General features: G+C 37.4%; 1 protein-coding gene across 1 annotated transcript in view; it reads left to right on the top strand.

Moving 5' to 3' along the window:
- Positions 1-15977, top strand: part of AMBN (ameloblastin) — a 56474-nt gene extending 40497 nt beyond the window's left edge. The window contains exons 5-12 of the mRNA XM_043972359.1: positions 2366-2413; positions 3922-4032; positions 5787-6005; positions 10223-10261; positions 10517-10576; positions 10694-10738; positions 12512-12556; positions 14932-15977. Coding sequence (XP_043828294.1) covers positions 2366-2413; positions 3922-4032; positions 5787-6005; positions 10223-10261; positions 10517-10576; positions 10694-10738; positions 12512-12556; positions 14932-15468 — 1104 coding nt within the window. The 3' untranslated portion in view covers positions 15469-15977. The remainder of the gene's footprint in view (positions 1-2365; positions 2414-3921; positions 4033-5786; positions 6006-10222; positions 10262-10516; positions 10577-10693; positions 10739-12511; positions 12557-14931) is intronic.
- Positions 15978-27085: the final 11108 nt, after the last annotated feature.

Here is a 27085-nt window from a genome sequence, read left to right as displayed (position 1 = left end):
CTGTAAACAAAACTAGTTTTCACAAAATTCACTCTCTAAAAACTCTCATTCTTAGCATCAAAACTATACTATAGGGGGCAGCTAGATGGCACAGTGGATAGAGCACTGGCCCTGGAGTCAGGAGTACCTGAGTTCAAATCCAGCCTCAGACACTTAACACTTACTAGCTGTGTGACCCTGGGCAAGTCACTTAACCCCAATTGCCTCACTAAAAAAAAAAAAAAAAAACCTATACTATAGGGGGCAGCTAGGTGGCACAGTGGATAGAGCACTGGCCCTGGATTCAGGAGGATCTGAGTTCAAATCCAACCTCAGACACTTATCACTTACTAGCTATGTGACCCTGGGCAAGTCACTTAATCCCAACTGCCCTGCAAAACAAAACAAAACAAAACAAAACAAAACAAAACAAAAAAAACAAACATAAAACAAAAAACTATACTATAAAAGCAGCTGATAGCCTGTGCTCTTCTGCTGGTGGCCTTCCTAGCTCAATACAATCTGAGTTTGTGAAATATGGACTTAGTAGAATATTTGACATGACACAGTTTAAGGAGATAGAGACTGGACCTATGAAAGGGAACTCAGCAGTGGGGAAACTCCCTCTACCAAAGCAGATGATTGGTACCTTCTCTGCAATTTCTATTCCGAGAATGATAGTGAGAACTCAGAGGTTAAAGGACTTGCCCAGGGTCACACAATCAGAACATGTCCGAGAAAGTATTTGAACCCAGGTCTTCCTGGCTTTAAGATCAGCTCACTCTCTGACCCTGGGCGAGTCACAGCCTCTGTGTGCTTCAGTTTCTTCATCTGTAAAATGGAGATAATAATAATAGGACCTACCTCCCAAGATATGTGTGAAGACTCTTTAGGACAACATATGTAAATCACTTTGCAGACAATGAAGGACTATGTAGATGTTAGCTCTCTGATGGCTTTCTCCAGTTAACCCTGTATATAGCTTGTTTATTCATAATTGTATGCATGTTGTCTCCCCTGTTGGACTGTGAGCTCCTGAGAGAAGGTACTAGCTTTTTCTTTTCTTTTCTTTTCTTTTCTTTTTTTTTTGGGGGGGGGGCAATGAGAGTTAAGTGACTTGCCCAGGGTCACACGGCTAGTAAGTGTCAAGTGTCTGAGTCCAGATTTGAACTCAGGTCCTCCTGAATCCAGGACCCCAGTGCTTTATCCACTGTGCCACCTAGCTGTCCCTAACTTTTGCTTTTCTCTGCATCTCCAGCTCTCACCAAAGTAACTGGCACATAGTAGGCACTTAATAAATGTCTGACTGACTGACTGAAATTATTATTAACATTATTATCATAAATATCCTATCTTTCCCCATATAATTTCTTACTTAGCATGAGGAAACTAGTTTAAACCCATAATTGTTTTGATTGTAATATTTATAGGTAATAATCCTGGTTTGTAGGACACTTGGGTAGAGCAAAACTTCTTAAATTGTTAAACTCCATGAATGCAGGGGTCACGAAAAATTTGGCAACAGTAAAAGGTTATGTATACCTATTTTATATACCTATATACCTGGAATCCCATAAAAATTTCTCAGGGAGAAAAGAGGTCACAAATGGAAAAAGTTTAAGAAGTCCTGGGGTAAAAGACTGTGAGACAATCTAATTGGTTTGAAATCATCTACTTGCTTTTTTGAAGTAAAAACAGCCTAATGTCATTTATTTCTAAGGGGTTTTTATCTTCAAGCTGAATTTCAGCAAATAAGAAAACATGTAACTTTTTTTAAAAAACTATCTGAAGACGCATAAATATATATTTCCCAAAGTGAATGCATTTCCACTTAAATATTTTAATGAATTTAATGTATTTCAACTGAAAATATTTTCGCCCATCCAGTAAATAATAGAAGTTTGTATAAGATATATAGTTTTCCTTCCACATCATGGTGGGGGGCGGAGTTGGGACTTGGCACCCCCACAATCTGGAAAATCCACATAAAATTTTTTGGCCTTCCCTTTGTACCACAGAAGTCTGAATTTTTTCTTTTTCTTTTATGGGGTGTTTACAGTACCTTATTATAAAGTTTGGTGATAGGCTCTGTGTTGTCTGCTAACCTTTGCATATAATCTGCGGGTTCTACAAAACTCCCCCAAAATCCCATTTAATTTCTTATGCTGACCAGCAATATATCAAAACTGGGATGGGGAAAGTCATGATGTGGAAGGAATAACTATTTAAGCAAGAACTAAGTTATCAGCCCTCACAAAGCTTGTGCCATGGGTCCCCTTTTGGTTCTTTTTAAGCAGACCATGCTGGTTTGCTTTTAGTTTGTGATGAGATCATACAAAGAAAAAAGAAAACAAAGCAGGTTCTAACTCTCATTCTCCCTCAACAGACAATGAGACAGTTGGGGAATCTGAATGGACTGGACCTGCTTTCTCAGGTAATTGCTTTCAAACGTTTCCTCTTACTCACAGTTGTAGCAATACTATGGTTATTGTTAATATAAGTGCCCTAAATATTCCAAATACAGATGAGCAAATAAATCACAAAATCCAAAAATAAGAGTCAAAGAAGTCTCCTCTCATTCCCTCTCTCTTTCCCCTCGACTAAAACAAATAGGCATTTGAAAAACTAGATCTTGGCCAAACTTAGGAGAATTTCACAGTCTACTATTTTTTTCAGGGCAATGAGGGTTAAGTGACTTGCCCAGGGTCACACAGGTAGTAAGCGTCAAGTGTCAAATGTCTGAGGTTGGATTTGAACTCAGGTCCTCCTGAATCCAGGGCCGGTGCCACCCAGCTGCCCCCCACAGTCTACTTTTAACAGTTGTTGAAAATAACAGTTTAGCTGAGTAATGATAGTGACCAATCTTAGTCCCAGAGAGGGAGGAAGCACCCTTGCCCTGGAAAACTGTGGGTAGAGAAAGTTTCATATACTCTTAGGCTCAAGCACTGTCTCCATTTGCTTTTGCTTAATTATTTTTCTTTGTTGCAAGGAAACCCCATCTAATCAAGATGGGGTTACGGAAGGTGGTATACCAGGAGATGGCTGTATTGTAAAGCCAGAAATGATTAGTAAACTTTTTTTAAGAAACTAAATCAATATTTAGCAACTAATTTTGAACAAGGAGCAGCTAGGTGGCACAGTCAATAGAGCACTGGCCCTGGAGTCAGGAAGACCCGAGTTCAAATCTCACCTCAGACATTTACTAGCTGTGTGACCCTGGGAAAGTCCCTTAAATCCAATTGCCTTAAACATGCTGGGCCATCTCCAGTCATTCTAATGTAGATCTTGCCACTACACCAACATGGCTCTGGAGGAGAGAGGCTAGTGACCTTGCACAGCCCTCCCTCACTTCAATCCAATTCACTGTGCAAGTCACAACATCACCCCAATGTCATGGTCTTCTTCGAGAATGAAGGACAACGACAACAACACTTTTGAACATAAATGTGGTCCAGACCTGTGATATTCTAGGTGTATTGTGTTGGCACAAATCACAGTAGCTTGTAACTTATAATCAGAGTTGCTTGGGACACAGATAGACAAATAGGTTAATTAAAATAACAAATTTAAAGGGCTTTGCACTATTCCATGCTGCCCCTAATGAAAGGATACATAAATGTTGATGTTTAAATAATCCAATTTTAACATTGCTCCCTATATTTTCAGTCCTCCTATGGCCTTCTAGGCCTGGAATCAGAAAGACCAAGTTTAAATCCAGCCTCAGACACTTAATAACTGTGTGACCTTGGGCAAGTCACTCCTCTGTCTGCCTCAGTTTCCTCATCTGGAAAATGAGGAGAGTATACATGTAAAATAGTACCTATTTCCCAGGATTGTTGTGAGGATAAAATAAAGTAATATTTGTAAAACACTCTATAAGTGCTAGTTATTATTATTGCAGAAATAAGATGATGTCCCTTTCTACCTCATCCCCTTCCTTAGTTCTCTAGGTTTGGTTATGGGAAACCATTTACCTCTTTATGGATGCATGGACTCCTTCCACCCCACTCCTCCTTCCCATGGATGCAGCAAAGGGAACATGAGACACAACAGGTAAGACCCTTGCTTCCACTCTTTCTCCATGACTTTCCCAGGGTCACACAACTTTTAAGTGTCTGAAGCCAGATTTGAACTCAGGAAGATGAATCTTCCTGACTCCCGGTCTGGCACTGTTATCTACTGTGCCACCCAGCTGCCCCGGTGGAAAACTTTGTTTGCCTCGGTTTCCTCAGTTACCAAAGAAGAGGATTGAAGTAGATAACCCCTGCATTCCCTTCTACCTCTCAATCTGTGATCCTGAAATCATGGTGAGCTTTGAATAAGAGCAGATTAAGGCATTAGCAGAAGGGAGTCACCGCAGATTTTTTAGGAAAAGCAGTCTGGAAAAAGACAGTCTTTTAAAGAGGAGGGCTCCGGGTGGCTAGGTGGCGCAGTGGATAAAGCACTGGCCTTGGATTCAGGAGGACCTGAGTTCAAATCCAGCCTCAGACACTTGACACTTACTAGCTGTGTGACCTTGGGCATGTCACTTAACCCTCACTGCCCTACCAAAAACAAAAAACAAAACAAATAAAGAGGAGGCCTCCAACATGGAAATTTATGCAGGACTGGGTGTATTTGTTGGGAGGATTTCAATTTTCTTCTTTTTTTAAATGGGAGTGAAGAAGGTATACATGGAAATACATAGAGGAATAGCTTGTAAACTGACTAAAAGAAGGTCATGGAAGCTTTTTTGTAATGTCCAAAAGAGAACAGAAGTAAACATAGACAAACAGGGACGGTTTTGAAAGTTGCATTATGTACTTCAAAGGAAAAACAAGATGCTTGTAACAGATTCAAGCTTCGTGTATAATCCTTTTTTCAGCTCTACTTAGCAAATGGAAATGTTCGTTTCATTTGGGGTTTATTAAGTTCAGAATAAAATGTTTTATAATTTTTACAATTTTATAATTTAAATAGATGATATAAAACAAATACAAAGAGATAGAGAGGAACAGGGAAACGCAGAAAGTGAGACAGAAAGACAGAGACACAGACAGAGAGACAGACAGAGACAGAGACAGAGACGGAGAGATAAAGAGAGAAATAGGAGACTGTGTGCTGATGGTAATTTATGCTAAGAACACTCTACAGCAATTGGATTTGGATTCATATGACTAGCACCTAGGACAATGCCTGTTCATTTGTTGTTCAGTTGTTTCAGTCACTTCGGATTCTCCATGATCCCATTTGAGGTTTTCTTGGCAAAGATACTGGAGGGGTTTGCCATTTCCTTCTCCAGCTCATTTTACAGATGAAGAAACTGAGGCAAACAGGGTTAAGTGACTTACCCAGGGTCACATGGTTAGGAAGCATCTGAGGCTGGTTTTGAACTCTAGAAAATTAGTCTTACTATCGACTTCACCACCTAGCTGGCCCATCCGGATCATACTAGGTGTAAACCAATGTTGATTGAATTGTGTTAGTCAATCGGCAATCTTGTATTAAGTGTTTTCTGTACTAATATTCCATACTAATAATTCTATATGTCAGAAACTGTTCTAAGTGCTGAGGAACCAAAGAAAAACAAAGCCACGTCCCTGCTCTCAAGGAGCTCGCATTCTAATTAGAGAGAGATGAGCAACCAGGGACATAGGCGGTATGCGGACGAGTCTGCTGCTCTCAGAGTGGGCTAAAATTGTGGAGCTGGATGAGGAGGGTGGCGCTGACCCCGAGCAGACGCCGGCCCCAGGAGCATGGCTGGGTGCTGGCCCGGCTGGCCTCCCCTGACCCCTTTCATGCACTCTTCCGTTTTCCTTCCTCTGCAGTATGAATACGCCTTGCCGGTCCATCCGCCTCCTCTACCATCTCAGCAGCCCCAAAAGCCAGGCCAGAAGCCATTTCTCCAGCCCAGCCCAGCACCGGATGCCACCCAGCACGGGGCACCTCAGCCTCCGCTGAATCAGGGACAGATCCACGTGCACCCAGAGGACAGAGCAGTGGGCCAGCAGCCCGGGGGGCCCTTGGGCAGGGCAGGGAGGCCCGAGGTCATTGCATGGTTTCCTTATTCAATCAAATACCATCTCCCAACAGCTGCTAAAATCCCAAGAGAAAACAAGCCCCAGAGATTCACTTAAGTCATTCCCATCATAGCATATGCAGTATGCAAACATCTCCTCCACACAGCCTGACAACTGTGAAACTTTAGAAGTAGCAGCATTAACGCTAACTGCAATGATTTTATTGATATTAACAATACTAATAATAAAGCACAGTAGGAGTAGCAATTCTATTAATACTGCTGTAGTATTGTATAGTAATAATACCACAGCAGTATATTATTAATGTCAATAATAAAATGTGTAGTAGTAACAGTAATACTGTAGTATTGCTATAGGAATGATACTTTAGTCTCCCATCACTATTGTAATAGTAATAATGCTGTAGTAGTTTATAAATACTAACAATAGAAACAAATGTGTAGTAATAATATTAATAATAATAAAGCATGTAGTAGTAATATTGATATTGTATGGTAATAACATTATAGCTATATTATTACTATTGTAATAATAATGATATAGTAGAATATTAATACTACTACTGAAAAATATTGTGGTGATAATAATAATAATAAAAGTATAGTATTAATACTAAAATAAAATACATAATATAAATATATAATATACAAATACAGATATAAAATATATAATAATACTAATAACACCATAGTGATGTTATAGTAATGTTACTTTAGTCATACATTACTATTGTAATATACTAACAATATTGTAGTACTTTTTAAAACTAATAGTAAACCATGTAGTAATATTACTACTAATAATTGCAGTATTTTATATTAATAATAAAGTGTGTAGTAATATTAATACTAATGATAATTATAGTACTTTTAAATAGAAATAATAGTGTAGCAATATTAATTCTAATAATACCAAGTATTATATAGTAATGATACTGTGGCAGTATATTACTACTCTAATAGTAATAACATTATAGTAGTTTATTAATACTACTAATAAAATATATATCAGTAACATTAATACTAATAATTCTGTAGTCTTATATAATAATAATACTTTAATAAATAGTGCATTACTACTATAATAAAATAATAGTATATAAATTTATTAATACTCATAATAAAGTATGTAGTAATAGTAATACTAAAATTATTGTATAGCAATGATACTATAGTAATATATTACTACTGTAATAGTAATAATGCTGTAGTATGTTAATACTACTAATAAAGTTGTACTAGTAATAACACCCATAATAATGTCATAGTTGTCAAGCTGCATGAAGGACATATTATTAGTAATTCTACTAATAACAATTTGTCCTAGGAGCATTTGTATCTGAACTCCATTGAACAAATTGGCATTTGGTTTTCTTTATGCATTCTTTCATTTTACTTATTTCTTTCTTTATTTATTTGTGTATGTTTCTTTATTACTGCTTGTTCCTGGAGTATATCTATCTGACCTCCACTGAATAAGATAAGAATGTTTATTGTTGATAATAATAATTACTATTACTTGTCCCAAGGTCATTTCTATCTGATGAGAATTATTTTTGTTAATGATAATTATTATTGTTATTATTACTATCCCAGGCACATTTCTTTCTGATCTCCACTGAAAAAAATGATATGTTTTATTATTATTACTGACATCCTTGGGGCATTTCTATCTGTCCTACATTGAACAAGACAAGAACTTTTTATTATTGTTCATTATTCTTATTATTACTATTGCTTGTCCTGAGATCTCAACTCCACCAAAAAAGATGAGAACTATTTTTTAAATAATAACAATAACTTGTTATTATTACTATGACTTGTGACTACCATTGAACACAATGAGCTCTTTTTATTATTATGCATTAATACTATTACTATAACTTGTCCGGGGGACATTTCTATCTGACCACCACAGAACAAAATAAGAAGAATTCATATTAATAATGACAACTGGCGATTCTCTAAATGGTAGACCAGTTCTTGATCTGTATTGGTGGAATGAGTTTCCTCACTAGCCCTTCCCAAACCCAAGGATATCCTAGGTCTGGACAAAATAAAACCAAAACCCTGCCATTTATACAAGTGACAGACGGCATGAAGGAGTGGGGAGAGTACTAGGTACTATGTCAAAGGATCTTGGTTTGAATTCTAGCTCTGCCATTTGTCTGTGTGACACTAGCAAGTCCTTTAACCCTCCTTGACCCAGTTTCCCAATCTGTACAATGAGCAGATTGAGAGAAGCAGCATGCTGTGGTGGAGAGAGTTAGGAGTTAAGAAGACCTCAGTTTAAGTTCTCCTTTTGCCCCCATACTGGCTGTGTGATCCTGGGTAAATCATTTCACTCCTCAGAGCCATAGGCAGTTTCCTAGACAATTAAGTGAACTACATAACAACCATAGAATCTGCACTGGTAGAGGGAGTTTCCTCACTGGGAGTTTGCTGCACCAATGAAATCACAGCCTTTATTTGAAAAATGCAAAATGAAAGAGTTAGACTAGACAGCCTCTAAGGTTCCTTCCAGCGAAAGATCTACAACATTGTAGAGAGAGCTTGATGGTTTGCAAAGCATTTTTTTTTTTTAGTGAGGCAATTGGGGTTAAGTGACTTGCCCAGAGTCACACAGCTAGTAAGTGTTAAGTGTCTGAAGCCGGATTTGAACTCAGGTACTCCTGACTCCAGGGCCGGTGCTCTATTCACTGCGCCATCTAGCTGCCCCATTGCAAAGCATTTTATAGACATTATCGCACTTGATCTTCCCAATGCTATGAGGCAGGTACCAAAGGTGTCATTAGTCCCATTTTATGGATGAGGAAACTGAGGTTCAGAGAGGTTGCTAACTCATTTGCCCAAGGCCACACAGCTAGTGAATGTTAAAAGCAGGATCTCAACCTAGGTTCCTTGGGACTCTGAGTCCACAGCTCTTTCCCCTACATCATGCATCAACATGGAGCCTGGTGGTGGCATAGACTAGGTCCTCTTCAACCCCAGGTGGTGAGATGGAACATGAGAGTCAGAAATGCCCAAGAAAACCAAGGTGGAGGCTCAACCATAATAGAGTAACCCAGTAAAAATCCCTCCTGGTTCTCTCTGCTCAATTGTGTCACCAAAGTGAAGGGACTGAGCAGAGTTGCTAATGACCTTGCCCCAGACTAGAGGTCACTCCATCTGACTGTAGAGAAGAAATGGAGCATCTGAGAGCAACTTCTAGAAAATAAAGGGGGAGAGGTCTGGGAGAGTCAGGAGAAAAGAATCCTCCTATTCCTGACTCTGTTCACTGACTCCTTATGTGACCTCATACCTCCCTGGGCCTCAGTTTCTTTATTTGTAAACATCAGAGCATGGCACTTGAGGATGGCTAAGATCATTTCCAATTCTCCCACATTCTATGGCTGGGATAATAAAAATTCCCAAGCCTTATTACTAGTATCATATTCACATTTATGATGTTAATAAAACCTATGTGATACTTTAAAGGGTGCAAAGCACCTTTTACACATTCTCTCCTTTTGAAAATGCTCCTTCTGGAACTCCCACATGAAGTCATTCCTTCTACCAATGAAGGTTAGTGCCATCTTTGCAATTTATAATCTTAGAGAGTTGGCTGGAGAACTTCAAAGGGAAGTGACTTGTCCAGAGTCACCCAGACAGAAATTGAACTCAGCTCTTCCTGGCTCTGAGGTCAGATCTCTAGCCATTATATCATACTGTCTCTAGGTATTATTGAGCTGAATTTCCAGGGGGCTGGTCAATAGGCCTTTGTGGTTAAACGACAGTCTTGAAAATAAGATGGTAACTTTTTTCACTTTATTTTTCTTGCTTTTTTGCAATATAGTTAATACAGAAATGTTTTGCATGACTTCACCCATATCATGATTATCATATTGTTTGCCATCTCAATGGGTGGAGGAGGAGCTGGAAGGAGGGAGAGAATTTGGAACTGAAAATAAACATTTTAAGAATAATAAAAAAATAAGATGGTAACTCTAAGACCTGGACCTCCATTTCCCCAACCCCAAAATGAGGGGGTGTGATGAGATTGGCTTCTGGGATCCCTTCCCATTCTAATTCTAGATGTAAGAGACAAAGCCAGACAAGAAGGGGGACACTTTCCAATTTTTCTAAAGAGGTCTATTTGCAAGCAGGAGTGATTATTTGCATGCTTAATTCCCTTTGCTTAGAATTTTGACTGTTCTGTAATTTAAACATTTATTTATGATGCAGCTACCAGAACTGGATTTTGCAGGTCAACTGGGTCATTCAGTAAGTACACATTTTAATGGCACAATTTATCAAAGTGTATCCCTATTGAAAGAGGGAAAGTAAAGAGTTTTAAATGCTCGTTGAATGACTCCCATCCCCCACAGTCTGCAATCAAGCAAAATTATTGTCTTTGCTTTGCTTTAAAGTTGTGTGACTATTTGTCATGCCTTCATCCTGGCCAGTTTGTTTTATCTAACTTTAAAAGTGTTGTTAAAAGCTGTGTTACATTAAACATTTATTCTGCTTTCTGTAAAGATATTTCCAATGGGACGTTTGGTCTCTGAAGGACCAGCACAAAAAACAGAGAAAGCCCCAGTAAGTTTTGTTTTTGTTTTTGCTACTGTTTTGTTTGTTTGTTTGTCCTCTGCCAGAGCAGCTTAACATTTTCTCCTTGGAAAAGACTTTTCTAATGACTGTTTCATTTATGTCTAGCTTTACCCAAGAATGTTTTACGTGCCCTATGGAGCAAACCAATTGGTAAGTACAAGTTACATAGAGACACCAGCCCAAGTAGGAGCACCATCACTATTTGTTGAATGTCTTCATAGTGAAGGTGAAGTAGAAGGGTCTGTTGTTTCCACTGAGCAGAGGATCAGAAGTCAGGAAGATCTTAAGTTCAAATCCTGACTCAATCCTTACAAGCTATGTGATCCCAGACAGGTCCCTTAAAAACTTTGAACTTCACCTTCCATATATGAAAAATGTGCATGACAATATCTCTAGTAATTCCTTCATAAGGTTATCGAGAGACTAGAATAAGATAATGTGTGGAAGGCCTTTGGAAACCTTAAAGTACCAAATGAATTTTGATGAATAATTTAATAAATTAATTATTTCAATTTAATACACCATAGATAATTTTTATGTATTTTATTTTCATATAATACATCATTATTTTATATCTTTAAATATTACATATTCTATTGTATAGAAAATATATTATCGTATGACATTTCTATTATTGTATATAATTGCATTATTCTTATAAAATTTCTGTATATTATAACAATTTCTCTCATTCAGCTAGCATTTATTCATTAAACTCCCACTCTGTGCCAAGAGCACTATGATGGACATGGAAAGAGTTGCAAAGTTTATATAAAATAAAGTCCCCACCCTCATCACTCAATAAGCACCTATTAGATACTTAGCAAAATTCCTGGAACATAGTAGGTGCTTACTAAATGTTTGTTGAAAGACTTACTGGTTGAACTGACTACTATGTGTACTAGGCTGGAGATACAAATATAAAAGTAAGTGCTCTTGTCCTCAGAAAGCTTAAAGGCTACTCAGGTAATAATTCAGAAACTCATACACTAAAGCATATGAAATGTAAAATATGATATATTAATAAGTATAATAATTGCATTCAGAAGCACCAGATAGATGATAGATAGATAGATAGATAGATAGATAGATAGATAGATAGATAGATAGATAGATAGATAGATAGAGCTCCCCACGGAGTTTGCAGGCTATTCAGAGAATAATACATAAACTCATACAACTAAAGTGTACAAAATATATTATGTGTGTGTGTGTGTGTAATTACATTAAAAAGTAACCAAAAAGTGAGGTCTGAAAAGACATCAAGGCAAAAGTTAACATTGGGTTCTAATTTCTTGAAGACTATTGGGCAGATAATTTCTCAGCTCCTACTTGGCTTTGCCGCTATACTCAGTGCATCAGCTTATCAACCCAATCAATATATTAAGTGCCTACTCTCTATCCAGAGAGAAAGTATAAACCTACATTGATCGAGAGCATTCCCTCACCTGGGAATTCCCTGGACCAATGATTTACAGGTGAATTACCAATAAATGGCCTAGTGTTCCTTATCATTAAACTACTACACATGAGGGGCAACTAGGTGGCACAGTGGATAGAGCACCAGCCCTGGAGTCAAGAGGACCTGAGTTCAAATCCAACCTCAGACACTTGACACGCACTAGCTGTGTGACCCTGGGCAAGTCACTTAACCCCAATTGCCTCACTAAAAGAAAAGAAAGAAAGAAAAAGAAAAAAAAAACTACTACACATGAGGCACTGGGGATACCAAGGTAAAAATGAAAGAGGCTCATTCCTACCCTCAAAGAACTGAGCCTCTATTCTAGTCTACCTATACAACCTTGATGTTAAAATCTGAGCAAAAAGCAAAATAGTTTCCCATTTTCACTCCTCAGTGACTAAAAAGATAACCCTTGACTGGGCTAGCTCTTGTTTCACCATTTCATTATTTTCTTTGAACAGAATGCCCCAGGAAGATTCGGCATACTAAGCTCTGAGGAAATGATGGTGAGTGATTCCCTGCTTCCTAAGGCAATATTCAGATGAGCCTGCTCAGTAATTTGGGACCACAGACCATGGCCATGGTTTTCCATTAAGCCTCAAACATGCAGCTATGGGAGTTTAGCCATGTTTTTCCACTCTAGACATGAGAGTCCATGTCAATGTACAGGAGACTTAGCAACAGTTCTTATGTTGCTATTTGGTTAAATATCCTGATGTTAAATCTCAGGCAGGTGCTTCAGATCTGTGACTATATTTAACCCTCAATCAGAATCTTAGACAGCTCGGGTTTTAGGTATTTTCTTGATGAAAGATATTTTCTTTATAACCAAAGGAAAGACTTGTCATGAAGATGAAAACAGAAAGATGGAGATCCAGTCTTTAAAAAAAAAAAAAAAGTTTAAGGCTTCCTGTCAAGTTGCGAGCATTGGTTTACATGATATGATACCTGTAGTTAAAATGTCGCAAATGGGCAAACTCCAGCTTGCTTCATCTGAGAAGCCAAGTGAACAACATTTATGAAGCACCAACTAAGTTCCAAGCACCGTGCTAAGCCATAGGCTTAGCCAAAGGCAAAAAACAGTCTCTGGTGGCAAGGAGCTCACAGTAAAATGAAGAAAATATGATGCTAGATGAGAGGTTTCTAACCTTTTTTGTGTCTTAGGACCTTTTGAAAGGATCAAATGAGAGAAAATTTATGAAGTGCTTTGCAAACTTAAAAGTTACATAAATGCTAACCATTATTATTATTACATCATAGAAAAAGAAAATGACTCAAAAGAATTAAAATCACATAATTTTGCCTTGAGCTATTAGTCCAATTTGGTTTAATTAATTTGAATCCATTATTGTAGGCCCCTGAAATTAGATTTCAACACTCTCACTAAAGTTAAAAGATATTTTACTAGTGAGGGAGAAACACTGAAAGAATCAGTGTCTTTGAGTATAAGCTCAAATTAACTTTTCTATAGAGTTTCTTTTATCCTAACAAAAACAGAAAAACCAAAGAAATGTTTAGTCTCTTCCGAAGGGTTACATTAACAAGGTATTTTTCCATAACAAAACATTTTACTAAAGGATGCATGAATGCAAACATTCTCCTTCTTAAGAAACATCAGAAATAGGGCAGCTAGGTGGTGCAGTGGATAAAGCACCAGCCCTGCATTCAGGAGGACCTGAGTTTAAATCCAACCTCAGACATTTGACCCTTACTAGCTGTGTGACCCTGGGCAAGTCATTTAACCCCCATTGCCCTGCAAAAACAACAACAAAAAAAAAAACCATCAGAAATATCCAGGAATCAAAATATTCTCATCATTAAGAAAGTTCTGCTTATGAGACATAAATGATAGATTGGGTTCAGACAATAATATCAGGCTATATATGATATATCTCTGAGTGATTAGCTAAGAAATATCTATTTGAATGGGATTTGGGGTTGAGTAAGTTTTCTGGATATAAACTTTGTCATTCTTTTCAATTTCCCCAGCAAACTACTGCAGTCTTCTGATTTCTTAAAAAGCAAGATTGTTGCACTTGGGTCCAAAGTTAAACTCCATTTCACCATTAACTTCCAGGCATAAAGAAAAACTGGAGAGAAAATTTAAAAGTAATGCTGCATTTACAGATTCCAATTGATAGTAACAACATATAACAGTATAATACACACACACACACACACACACACACACACACACACACACACAGAGATATGTGGGTTGTATGCATAAACCCAAGTTCTGATTGCTCTGTTCCTCACTAATAATATTCTTCTCCCTCCGAACTAGATGTTGTATTTTAATGAGGATGAAGGAGTCTATGACCTTTGACCCATATTCACTGGATGGTCAAGTCACTTAACCTCAGTACCCCCAAACGATGTTCTGTGTTACAGAGGAATTATCAGTCTGCATTGGTGTGAGGAATCTCTATAATCTATGAAATCACAATCTAGTTTTTTTGTGTCTTGTTCAGTGGTCTCTGCCAGGCTCTTTCTAAATATTGTGTATACCTTCTATTTCGGTGGGAAATGCTCTTTGCAGAGCTCTTCATTAGAAAATCTAAAGTGGGGGGCAGCTAGGTGGCACAGTGGATAAAGCACCAGCCCTGGATTCAGGAGGACCTGAGTTCAAATCCAGCCTCAGACATTTTACACTTAACTAGCTGTGTGACCCTGGGCAAGTCACTTAACCCTCATTGCCCTGCAAAAACAAAAACAAAAACAAAAACAAGAAAATCTAAAGTGACCTCAGGGTTTTGAAACAGAACATTTATTGTGCTTTTCCAAATGGACTTCATGGTTTTCAGATTGGATACTAGCCAAGGTATGGGGTGGTAGGTAGTATGTGATACAGGTATCTCTATCCTCTGATTCTTTCCAGGGAGGAAGAGGTTCCCCCATGGGGTATGGTGCCATGTTTCCAGGAATGAAGACTGGCTTTGGGGGGATGCCCCCAAACCCAGCCATGGGAGGAGACTTTACTCTTGAACATGACCTACCGACTGGTGGCAACAAAGCCCCTGGCCCATCAGAGGGTGGTGCCCAAGGCTCCCCTGTGCCTGAAGCCAATCCAGAAAATGTTGAGAATCCAGCTTTCCTTCCAGAAGAAATCCCGTGGGCCCAAGGAGGGATCCTGTCTTTCCCTAAGGGGAGCATTTCCAACTTGGGGGGAGGCCCAGCTGGGCAGATCAAGGGACCCCTCAAAGGCACTCCACCAACTTCTGAACCAGGGATGACTCTGGGAACAGCTGACATTACCGAGACCTTTGGCACTGATGTAACTACTCCCCTGGCCATCCTAGATGAAGGTCCTTTGGACATTACCGTGGAACCAGATACCCACCACACATCAGTGCAAGGGAACGAGGCCCACCAGTCACAGATTACGGAAGATGTATGGCATTTCCAAGAACCCTGAAAAGCTTCAGAAGTCAATTATCTTCTGTATTTATGGGCATGTTTCCCAGCTGTGTCTGATGGAAGATCTTATGGCTAAAACATTTATTATTCTACTGCTATGGTAACTAGCAATAATGGAATTAAATATCCAAATAACATGCAAATATCTAATGATAGCTGTAGGCTGAAGGGATTTAATGATCTTTGTGGTTCACACCAGAATGAATAAAAGGGCTCTCTCTTTAATATTTACTTTTGGTTTTCAGCTATTTGAAAATACGACGATTTCTGATGCATTATAGAACTCTTATTAGTAGAATGGCATTCGCTATCATATCCAATTACAATGCTGCTTTTAACATTTTTACCGTAAGCAACCTGGAATATTCTCAGAAATACAGAATATTTTTTCCAAACCCCTTTAAATGGGGATTCATGGGAATTCTTTTACTGGTGTGGTGGTTTAGGTGTATTGTACGGATTATAACACAACACTTCATAGAATATCTCATTTCGTTGGATTAAAGGTGCCTTACTCATTTAAAATAAAAGTTTTTCTCACTGAACACAGAAACGTGTTTTCATTTATCTAACTCAAAAAGCATTTACTCAGCAGATACTTTGTTCTAGCTGCTTGGGATATAAAGACTAAAGACAAAAGAATAGAATGCCTGCCCTCAAGGAGATTACAAAAAAGAAAAATCATATTTTACATAACAGAAAGCATTGCATGTAAAAAAAAAGGCAAGAAACAATTAGGGAGAAATCTTTGTGAGAAATGTGGTAGGTAGCAGCTCTCTGTTGTTATTAAAATTAAGACATAATATCATATATCCTTGGTCTTGAACTTCCCTTTAAAAATTTGAATTTTAGGGCAGCTAGGTAGCACAGTGGATAGAGCATTGGCCCTGTATTCAGGAGGACCCGAGTTCAAATCCAGCCTCAGACACTTAATACTTACTAGTTGTGTGACCCTGGGCAAGTCACTTAACTCCAATTGCCTCACTAAAAAAAAAAAAATTTTTAATTTGAATTTTAGATTATATCAAGATTGGGTGTGATATCAACAAGCATTAATTGTATAATTAATTCCCAACAGAAATAAGAACCACTTGTTAGATAAAGTAAATGTCTTTATGTTAAACTATTAAAGGATATGTCCCTTAGTTTATTTACAAGCTTTATTATGTTATTATAAATATGTAAACATTATATTGTTAAGTGACATATAAAAAAGTTTGAGAGACACAGTTTCTGGGTAATTAATCATTTTATTAATCATGCTAGCAGATAATTAGTAAAAGGGGCCATGGTTGTCCTTCATTCTCAAAGAGGACCCTGACATTAGGGTGATGTCATGACTTGCAGTGAATTGGATTTAAGAGAGGGAAAGCTGTACAAAGTCACCAACCTCACTCTCACCTCCAGAGACACCTTGGTCCAATGGCAAGATATATGCCAGCTCACCTGGAGATGGCCCTGGATATTTGGGGTTGACATGCCCAGGGTCACACAGCTAGTAAGTGTCTGAGGTGAGATTTGAACTCAGATCCTCCCAACTTCAGGGACAGTGCTCTATCCACTGTGCCCTATAAAAGGAGTGAGTGGCACTTTGAAATGCCAAAGATTCCTCATGGAACCCACTCAGTGCTTATATGCCCTTGGAAGAGTAGGTATTCCTGAGGGTTGCAATCAACTCTGGTTAACAATTAATGAGAAGGAATATTTTAAGGAGAGGTGGTCTTATTCTAATGAGGGGGTAGGGGACTTGACTCTGATCACTCAATCTTGGGCAAAAAGATATTTCTAATCCAGACTCCCCATCTAAGACAATCTAAACAAAAGGGAGTCCACCTCTGCTTAGACCTGGCTGAGTGGAACACAATAAGCTGGAATTCACCTTAGATTAAATTCTGTTTAAGATTCTCTAGTTGGGTGGACTCTCCCACCTAGGATCATCAACAATGTCCTTTAGCTGTTGGCTTGGCCTAGTAAAGAATAGGATCTAAGAAGGAGGAAAAACCTGGATTTCTCCAATAATTTTTATTTAATAATCATTTCTGTCAGTTTTAATGTTTATTATTGTTCCTTAGTTTATTTATGTTATGTTATATCATTCTCTCCAGGGTTACTTCCCCAACTCCCACATACAGAGACCATCCAGGGAGCAGCTAGGTGGTGCAGTGGATAAAGTACCAGTCCTGGATTCAGGAGGACCTGAGTTCAAATCTGCTCTCAGACACTTGACACTTACTAGCTCTGTGACCCTGGGCAAGTCACTTAACCCTCATTGCCCCACCCAAAAAAAAAAAAACATAGGCCATCCCGGTTCTCAAAAGCAATTAATACTTCTCCTCTCAGGGTTCATAGGGTAATGGTAAAGGAAAACTACTGTAAACTGGAAAATACTGTAAACATCCAGAAAGAAAGAATTCAAGTACCAATGAGTAGCAGTCATGACGCTATCCATCTTCAGAGAAAGAATTGATGGAGTATGACTACAGATTGAAGCATACTTTTTGAAACTTTATTCTCCTTTTCTAGATTTATGTCATCTCAATTCCTGGCATTTAAATAGCTTTTAATTTTTTTGTTTAGTCATTCTTGGGGTTGCATCACTACCTCACTTGGGGACTGAGCCCCAATTATCCTCTATTCCAGGGGCCTGGATCAGAGCCACTGACATGAGGCCCTGTTTCTTGTTTGAGGGTGGATCCCTTGACTTCCAGTACCTACAATCTTAGAAACTGCTAGCAAGGATTCCCCTTTTCAGCTGGACTGTTTTATCTTTCTCCCAAACTAAGGGGTTTATTTCTTCTTTTTTCTTTTTCATTTGGTCTGTATTTTCTTTCTCAACATGACTGATATGGAAATATGATTTGCATGACTGCTCATGTATAACCTATATCTAATTGCCTTCTAAGGGAGGGGGGAAGGTAAGGAGGAAAGAAGGGAGAGAATTTGGAACTCAAACGTTTTTAAACTTATGTTAAAATTGTTTCTATTTGTAATTGGGGAAAATAAAATATTAAACTAGAATAAAAGAAATACAAACAATAGAATTGACAGGAATATATATAGGTAAGTATAGGTGAACAATAGTCCTCTTTACATTCTTTTCTTTTTTTTTTTTTTTTTGGTGAGGCAATTGGGATTAACTGACTTGCCCAGGGTCACAAAGCTAGTGTCCAGTGTCTGAAGCCGGATTTGAACTCAGGTTCTCCTAACTCCAGGACCAGTGCTCTATCCACTGTGCCACCCAGCTGCCCCCTTACTCTTTACATTCTAATGGAAGGAGAAAGAGACATGGGTTCCTTTAATAATCTTAAAATCGGAGAAGCTAGATGGCACAGTGGTTAAAGCGCTGGCCCTGGATTCAGGAGTATCTGAGTTCAAATCCAGCCTCAGACACTTAACACTTACTAGCTGTATGACCCTGGGCAAGTCACTTAACCCCCATTGCCCCGCCAAAAAAAAAAAAAAGAATCTTAAAATCATAGTAGTCAAAAATGGAGTCAAATAAGTCCAGGGATATGGGAATATTTTTGATCGTGAAAGAAGAAAGCAAATGGAAAGGGAAAGCATTTACATTAGGACAAAAGAGGGAGAAAGGGCAAAGAATATTATCTCATATAATCAGGGTATATGATTTAAGAAAAAATGGGAAGGAAATGAGAGCTATGAAAGAGAGATTGGAAAAAGAATGAACAGTTTGGCACAAAAGGCACAAAAAGTCCTACAAGAAAAGCTTCAAAGAAAAAATATCACCTTGCCACAAGATCGATTATAATTCCTAGAAGAAATGATGAGGGAGCTAAAATAAAAGCATTTCAAATGACATCCTAAATGATATGAGTAAGATTTAAGGAAAATGGGAAGGAAATGAGAACTATGAAAGAGAGATTGGAAAAAGAATTAACAGTTTGGCACAGAAATTTATAAAAAGAAGGAGGGAGGAGGGGGAGGATGCATCACTTGAACCTTACCTTCTATCTGAACTGGCCAAAGGAGGATAGAACAGACAGACAGACAGACACATGCATGCATGCACACATACATTGGTATAAAAATACATTCCATCTACTAGGAAAACAGGAGGGAACAAGAAAAGGGGAAGATGTGAGGATGAGAAAGAAGAGATTCAGGAAGGGATTTTGGAGCAAGAGGTTTTGAGAGGGGTTGAAAAAGAAAAAGGAAAGGCTGTAATGTAGAGGAGGTGGGAAACAAAGATAGGAAAAAATATAAGAGAATAATCATAACTGAATGTGAGTGGAATGAACTCATTTATACAACAGAAAAGGGTAGAAGAATGGGTTAGAAAGCAGAGTTCAACAATATTTTACATACAAGAAACACACTTGAAATATGAAGACTTACACAAAGTTAAAATAAAGGAACAGAGCAAAGTCTATTATGCTACAACTGATTTCAAAAAATCAGAGGTAGCAATTATTATTTCAGACAAACAGTAAAAACAGACTTAATTACCAGGGTCACATAGCTAGTAAGTAATGTACATATTTCTGAGCTGTACATGGCACTATTACAAAAATTGGCTATGTATCAGGACATAAAATCCTTCACAAACAAATGTAGAAAAATAGAAATATTAGAAACATCTTTTGCAGACCATGATGCAATAAAAATTATGTTCAACAAAGGACCTTTGAAACAAAGATTAAAAATTAATTGGGGACCAACAAAGTCCAGCAGCAAGAGATAGAAAGAGAAATTCCATTTAAAGTAATGGTAGATAATATAAAATACTTGGGAGTCTACTTGCCAGGAACTCTATGAACACAACTATCAAACACTCTTCACACAAATCAAATCAGATCTAAATAATTGGAAAGATATCAATTGCTCATGGATAGGCAGAGCTAATATAGTAAAAATGACAATACTGCCTAAATTAATTTACTTATTCAGTGCCATACCAATCAGACTACCTAAAAATTATTTTATACAGCTAGAAAGAATAATAACAAAATTCATCTGGAAAAACAAAAAATCAAGAATATCCAGGGAAATAATGAAAAAAAATTCACAGGAAGGTGGGTTAGCAGTACCAAACCTGGAGCTTTACTATAAAGCGGCAGTCATCAAAACTATCTGGTACTGGCTAAAAAATAGAGTGGTAGATCAATGGAATAGACTAGGCTCAGGAAATGCAGTAGTAAATGACACTAGTAATATAGTGTTTGATAAACCCAAAGACTCCAGCTTCTAGGATAGGAACTCAGTATTTGACAAAAACTGCTGGGAAAACTGGAAGATAGTATGGCAGAAATTAGGCATAGACCAACATCTTACACCTTATACTAAAATAAGGTCAAAATGGATACATGATTTAGACATAAGAGGTGATACCATAGGTAAATTAGGAGAGAAAGGAATAGTCTACCTATCAGATCTTTGGAAAGGAAAACCGTTTTTGACCAAACAAGAGATAGAGTATATTATAAAATGCAAAATGGATGATTTTGATTATATTAAATTTAAAAAATTTTGTACAAACAGAAGCAATGCATCCAAAATTAGAAGGAAGGCAGAAAGCTGGGAAGCAATTTTTATGGTCAGTACTTCTGATAAGGGCCTCATTTCTAAAATATATAGGAAACTAAATCAAATTTATAAGAATCCAAGTCATTCCCCAATTGAGAAATGGTCAAAGGATATGAACAGGCAGTTTTCTGATGAAGAAACCAAAGCTATCTATTCCCATATGAAAAAATGCTCTAAATCTCTAATGATTAGAGAGATGCAAATTAAAACAACTCTGAGGTACCACCTGACACCTATCAGATTGGCTAAAATGACAAAAAAGGACAATAATAAATGTTGGAGAAGCTGTGGGAAAATTGGAACACTAATTCATTGTTGGTGGAGCTGCAAGCTGATCCAACCATTCTGGAGAGCAATTTGGAATTATGCCCAAAGGGCGATAAAGCTGTGCATACCCTTTGACCCAGCAATTCCACTTTTAGGTCTTTTGCCCAAAGAAATCATGGAAAGGGGAAAGGGACCCACATGTACAAAAATATTTATAGCTGCTCTTTACATGGTAGCAAGGAATTGGAAGTTGAGGGGGTGCCCATCAATTGGGGAATGGCTGGACAAGTTGTGGTATATGAATACAATGGAATACTATTGTGCTGTAAGAAATGATGAACAGGAGGAGTTCAGAGAAACCTGGAGGGTCTTACGTGAGCTGATGATGAATGAGATGAGCAGAACCAGAAGAACATTGTACACAGTATCATCAACATTGAGTGTTGACCTACTGTGATGGACTATATTCTTCTCACCAATGCAATGGCACAGAAGAGTTTCAGGGAACTCGTGATAGAAGAGGATCTCCAAATCCAAGAAGAAAAAAAAAGAACTGTGGAGTATAGATGCTGATTGAACCATACTATTTCTTTTGTTTTGGGTGCTGTTGGTTTTTTTTTTTCTATTTTGAGGTTTTGCATTACTGCTCTGATTTTTTCTCTTATAACAGGATTAATGCAGAAATAGGATTAATGTTATTATGTGTATATATATGTGTGTGTGTATATATATGTATATGTATATAGATATATAGATATAACCTATATCAGATTACCTGCTTTCTAGGGGAGGGGGGAGGGAGGGGAGGGAGGGAGAAAAATCTGAAATTGTAAAGCTTGTATAAACAAAAGTTGAGAACTATCTTTACATGTAACGGAAAAAATAAAATACCTTATATGTAAAAAAAAAAATTAATTGGGGCAGCTAGGTGGTACAGTGGATAAAAAGTACCAGCCCTGGATTCAGGAAGACCTGAGTTCAAATCTGACTTCAGACACTTGACACTCACTAGCTGTATGACCCTGGGCAAGTCACTTAACCCTCATTGCCCATCCAAAAAAAAATTAATTGGAATGGGGTGAAATCTCACATGAAAGAAGCAGGAAAAGGCTTTATGGAGTGGGGGGAAGAGATGGGGGAGGAGTGGGGCAATGAATGAGCCTTACACTCATCAGAATTGGCTCAAAGACCTTAAGCTCATCAGAGTTGGCTCAAGGAGGGAACAACATATACACTCAATTGGGTGGAGTAATCTATCTAACCCTTCAGGAATGTAGGAGGAGAAGGAGATAAGGAGGGAGGGGTGAAAGAAGATAGAAAATAGAGTAAATATCATGGGGAGGGAATAGGATGGGGGTAAACAGTTAACAATAGTAACTGTGAAAAAAATTTTGAAGCAGAGGCAAGAGTAATATAAAATGATGATGATGATGATTGGATGAAGATGAGGGTTGATGAGGAGGATTGTTGAGGAGGATTGATTGGTTGATGAGGATTGATTGATGATGATGATTGATGAGGAGGAGGAGGATTGATTGACGATGACAAAATGTATGGTACTTATTTTGCTGGTCTATTGTGAAGAAAATTCTTTGTCAGGTATAAGGTACTATATAAATGTTATCTATTACTGCTGTTGCAATAATCAACCTTATTGTAAGGAAATCTCTCTTTAGAGTACTATATAAATGTAGCTTATTATTTAAAAAATGATGAGCAGCATGCTATCAGAAAAACCTGGAATGACCTACATGAGTTGATGCAAAGTGAAATGTACTCTATACAAAATAACAGCAATATTGTAAGATGATCAGCTATGAATAACTTGGTTATTTTCAGCAATGCAATGTTGTCTTGGATAGACAACTCTGAAGGACTTATGAAAAATGCAATCCATCTACAGAGAGAGAACTGATGGTATCTGAATACAGATCGAAGCATAATTTTTTTGTTAGTTCCTTTATCTGAAGTTTTGTTTTTATCTGTTTTCTTTCACAAACTAGTTAATGTGGAAATATTTTGCATGACTGCTCATGTATAGCTTATATTGAATTGTTTGAGTTCTTGGGGGGGGCAGGTTGGGAAGGGAAGAAGGAAGAGAATTTGGAACATAAAGTTTTTAAAAATTGATGTCAAAATTTGTATTTTACATATAATTTGGGAAAATAAAATTCTAAATATTGAAATACAAAAAAAAAATTAATTGGAGACCAAATTGCTTAATCCTTAAGAATGGGTAGGTCGGGGCAGCTAGACGGGCGCAGTGGTTAAAGCGCTGGCCCTGGATTCAGGAGTGCCTGAGTTGGGATCCGGCCTCGGACACTTGACACTTACTAGCTGTGTGACCCTGGGCAAGTCACTTAACTCCCATTGCCCCGCCAAAATAAAAAAACAAAAAGAATGGGTGGGTCAAAGAAAAAAATCATAGAAACAATCAGTGATTTCATTAAGGGTAATAACAACAATGAGATGGTATAACTAAATTTGTGGGATGCAGCCAAAATAATTCTTAAAGGAAAATTTTTATCTCTAAACACTTTCATCAGAGAGAGAGACAGAGTCAGAGACAGAAAAGAAAAGATAATGAAATTAAATGAGCATGGAACTAAAATAATACACAAAAATCCAATAAATTAAAACCCCCCAATTAAACACCAAAATAGAAAATTTCAAAATCAAAGAAGAGATTAACAAAATGACTAATGAGTAATGATGCAAAAATTTTAAATAAGGAGACTATAGCAATAGATCACTAGATACACAAGGGAGGTGTGGCCTGTTGACTCACCCTCAGGCAAGAAATAGGGCTTCACTTTAGTCATGCTGATCCTGGCTTGGGTAAATTTATATCAAGAATGCAATGTTGGTTCAGTATTAGAGAACTACGAACGTAATTGAATATATTAACAAAAATAACAAAATCATATGATCTGTAGATACAGAAAAAATTTAGGCAAGATATATATATATTAATATGGGGAAATTATTAACTTCTTAATATATTAAGTACTAACTACTTAACACCAAAAGCAAGCATTGCTATAATGGTTATAAACTAGAGGCCTTTCCAGTAAGATTAAGGACAAAGCAAAGATATGCATTACCATCATTACCATTCAATATGGTGCTCAAAATGTTAACTGTACCAATAAAACAAGAAAAGGAAATTGAGGGATAAGTGTTGGTAATGAAGAAACAAAATCATTACCTTTTGCAAATATGATGGTTTACTTAAAGAACCCTAGAACGTCAACTGAAAAAACCAACTAATTAAAACACTTAAAAACTTAAGCAAAGTTTCAGGATATAAAATAAACTCTTGTAAATCATCAGCACCTCTGTCTATTACCAATAAAATCCAACAGGAGGAGATAGAGAAACTCCATTCAAAAGTACTATAGAAAGTATAAAATATTGAGAGTGTCCATGTTAAGACCCACATGTGAACTTTATGAAAAAAAAAACTACAAAACACTCTGTACACAAATGAAAACACCTAAATATTAAGACAAATATTAATTGCTCACGGGTAGACTAAACCAATATAATAAAAATGATGATGTTACCTAAATTAATATACCAATCAAACTGCTAAAAGCATTACTTTACAGAAACAATAAAAAAGGATAACAAAATTTATCTGGAGGAATAGCAAAGGAATTATTGGGAATAAAGGCGGGGGGTAGGGAAAGAAGGGAACCCAGCAGTACCAGATCTTAAATTTTACTACAAAGCAGTAATCATCAAATCAACTTAGTATTGAGAAAGAAATAGAAAGGTTGATCAGTGAAATATATTCAACATATAATACCTATAGAAGCAAACTAGCATTGCTATAATGCTTATAAACTAGAGGCCTTTCTGGTATTTTATAAACCCAAAGATTTGGGGCAAGAACCTAAACAAAAACTGTTGGGAAAAATGGAAAACAGAAAGAAACGAAGTATAGACCAGTATATGACACTATATAATAAAAGAAGCTTCAGGGGCAGATAGGTGGCGCAGTAGATAAAGCACCACCCTGGATTCAGGAGGACCTGAGTTCAAATCCAGCCTCAGACACTAGACACTTACTAGTTGTGTGACCCTGGGCAGGTCACTTAACCCTCATTGCGAAGAAGAAGAAGAAGAAGAAGAAGAAGAAGAAGAAGAAGAAGAAGAAGAAGAAGAAGAAGAAGAAGCTTCAAATGGATACATGATTTAGACACAATGATGACATTATAAACAAATTAAAGGAACATAGAAGAAATTAACTGTCAGATCTATGGACAGAGAGAATATTCATGAGAAAAAGAGATAAATTCACAAGAGACATTCTGGACTATTTTGATTACATTAAATTTAAAAGTTTTTGCACAATCAGAAAAAAATCATCTAAAATTAGAACAGAAGCAGGTAAATGTGGAAAAATCTTTGCAGCAAGTTTCTTTGGTAAAGGTCTCATTTCTAAGACAATCTAGGCAACATTCAAATTTATAAGAATAAGAGCCATTCCACAATTGATAATCAAGTGATATGAATAGACAGCTTTCAGAGGAAAACAATTCAATTTATCATATATACAAAAATATTTATGGCTGTACTTTTTGTTGTGGCAGAAAATTGGAAACTGAGGGGGAAATGGTTAAATAACTTGTGAGATATGAATGTGATAAAATATTATTGTACTATAAGAAATTATAAAGAGGATGGTTTCAGAGAATCCTGGGAAGACTTGCATGAACAGATGCAAAGTAAAGTGAGGAGAACCAGGAGGACAACTTAAACAGCAACAGCAATATTGTAAAGACAAACAATTTTGAAAAATTTAGGAGCTCTGATCAATGCAATGTCCAACCAGTTCCAAAGAAAACTATGATGAAACAAATGATTTGCCTCCAGATTGAGAAGTGATGTACCCTAAGTGCACATCAAGACCTATGGTTGTTTGGAGTGTTTGGACATGGCTAATGGGGGAATTTGTTTTGCTTGACTATACATGCTTGTGACAATTTTTTTTCTTATTTTCTCCATGGGAAAGGAAGGAAAGTAGGTAGGGAGGTGAGGCCGAAAATGGAAACCTGAAAAAAAAATTTTTTTTTTAATTTAGGAAGAAAAACGATGAGATTTAACCAAGGCTACAGTGAGGAAAACAGACTGTTCCCCCAAAGTATACTTAATATACAATAAGATCACAGTATGGTTTCATGATAAAGAATGTGTCAAAACTGATGAATCCAAATTGCGCAAAGCAAGTGATTACAGCAAAAGGAGGACATATTGCATGTGAAAAGTTTATTGGGGGGGAGGTGTGTTTTTGTTTTGTTTTTGTGAGGTAATCAGGGTTAAGTGACTTGACTAGTGCCACACAGCTATGAAGTGTCAAGAGTCTGAGGCCAGATTTAAACTCAGGTCCTCCTGACTCCAGAGCCAGTGCTCTATCCACTGTGCCATCTAGCTGCCCCTGAAAAGTTTTCTAAAGATGTAAAAAAGGTGTTAAGGTTTAATTTGACTCACCAGGCTTATTCTGCTTCTCCTCCTCTACTCAGATGCCTCTCTCCTCCACCCCTAATTTCCAGCTCCCCTTTATATGTTTCCTTCCCCCATTAGAATACTAGCTCCTTGAGGCTGAGGCTGTGGGCTGTCTTCTTTGCTTGTTATTTCTATCTCCCCAGTCCCATAGCACTGATCATCGTATGTGGCAAGGAGCAAGAACTTTAAATGCTTTATCTATCTACTTTTTTTCCCAGTTAACTTACACACCTCTGTAAACTTCTTGAGGGGAGGAACTGTTTCATTTTGTCTTTGCACAATCCCTGGAACAT

The sequence above is a fragment of the Dromiciops gliroides genome, chromosome 6 (assembly GCF_019393635.1).
Source record: "Dromiciops gliroides isolate mDroGli1 chromosome 6, mDroGli1.pri, whole genome shotgun sequence".
NCBI classification, from domain to species: Eukaryota; Metazoa; Chordata; class Mammalia; order Microbiotheria; family Microbiotheriidae; genus Dromiciops; species Dromiciops gliroides.
The sequence above is the reverse complement of the archived record's forward strand: the minus strand, read 5'-3'. Positions and strand labels throughout refer to the sequence as shown.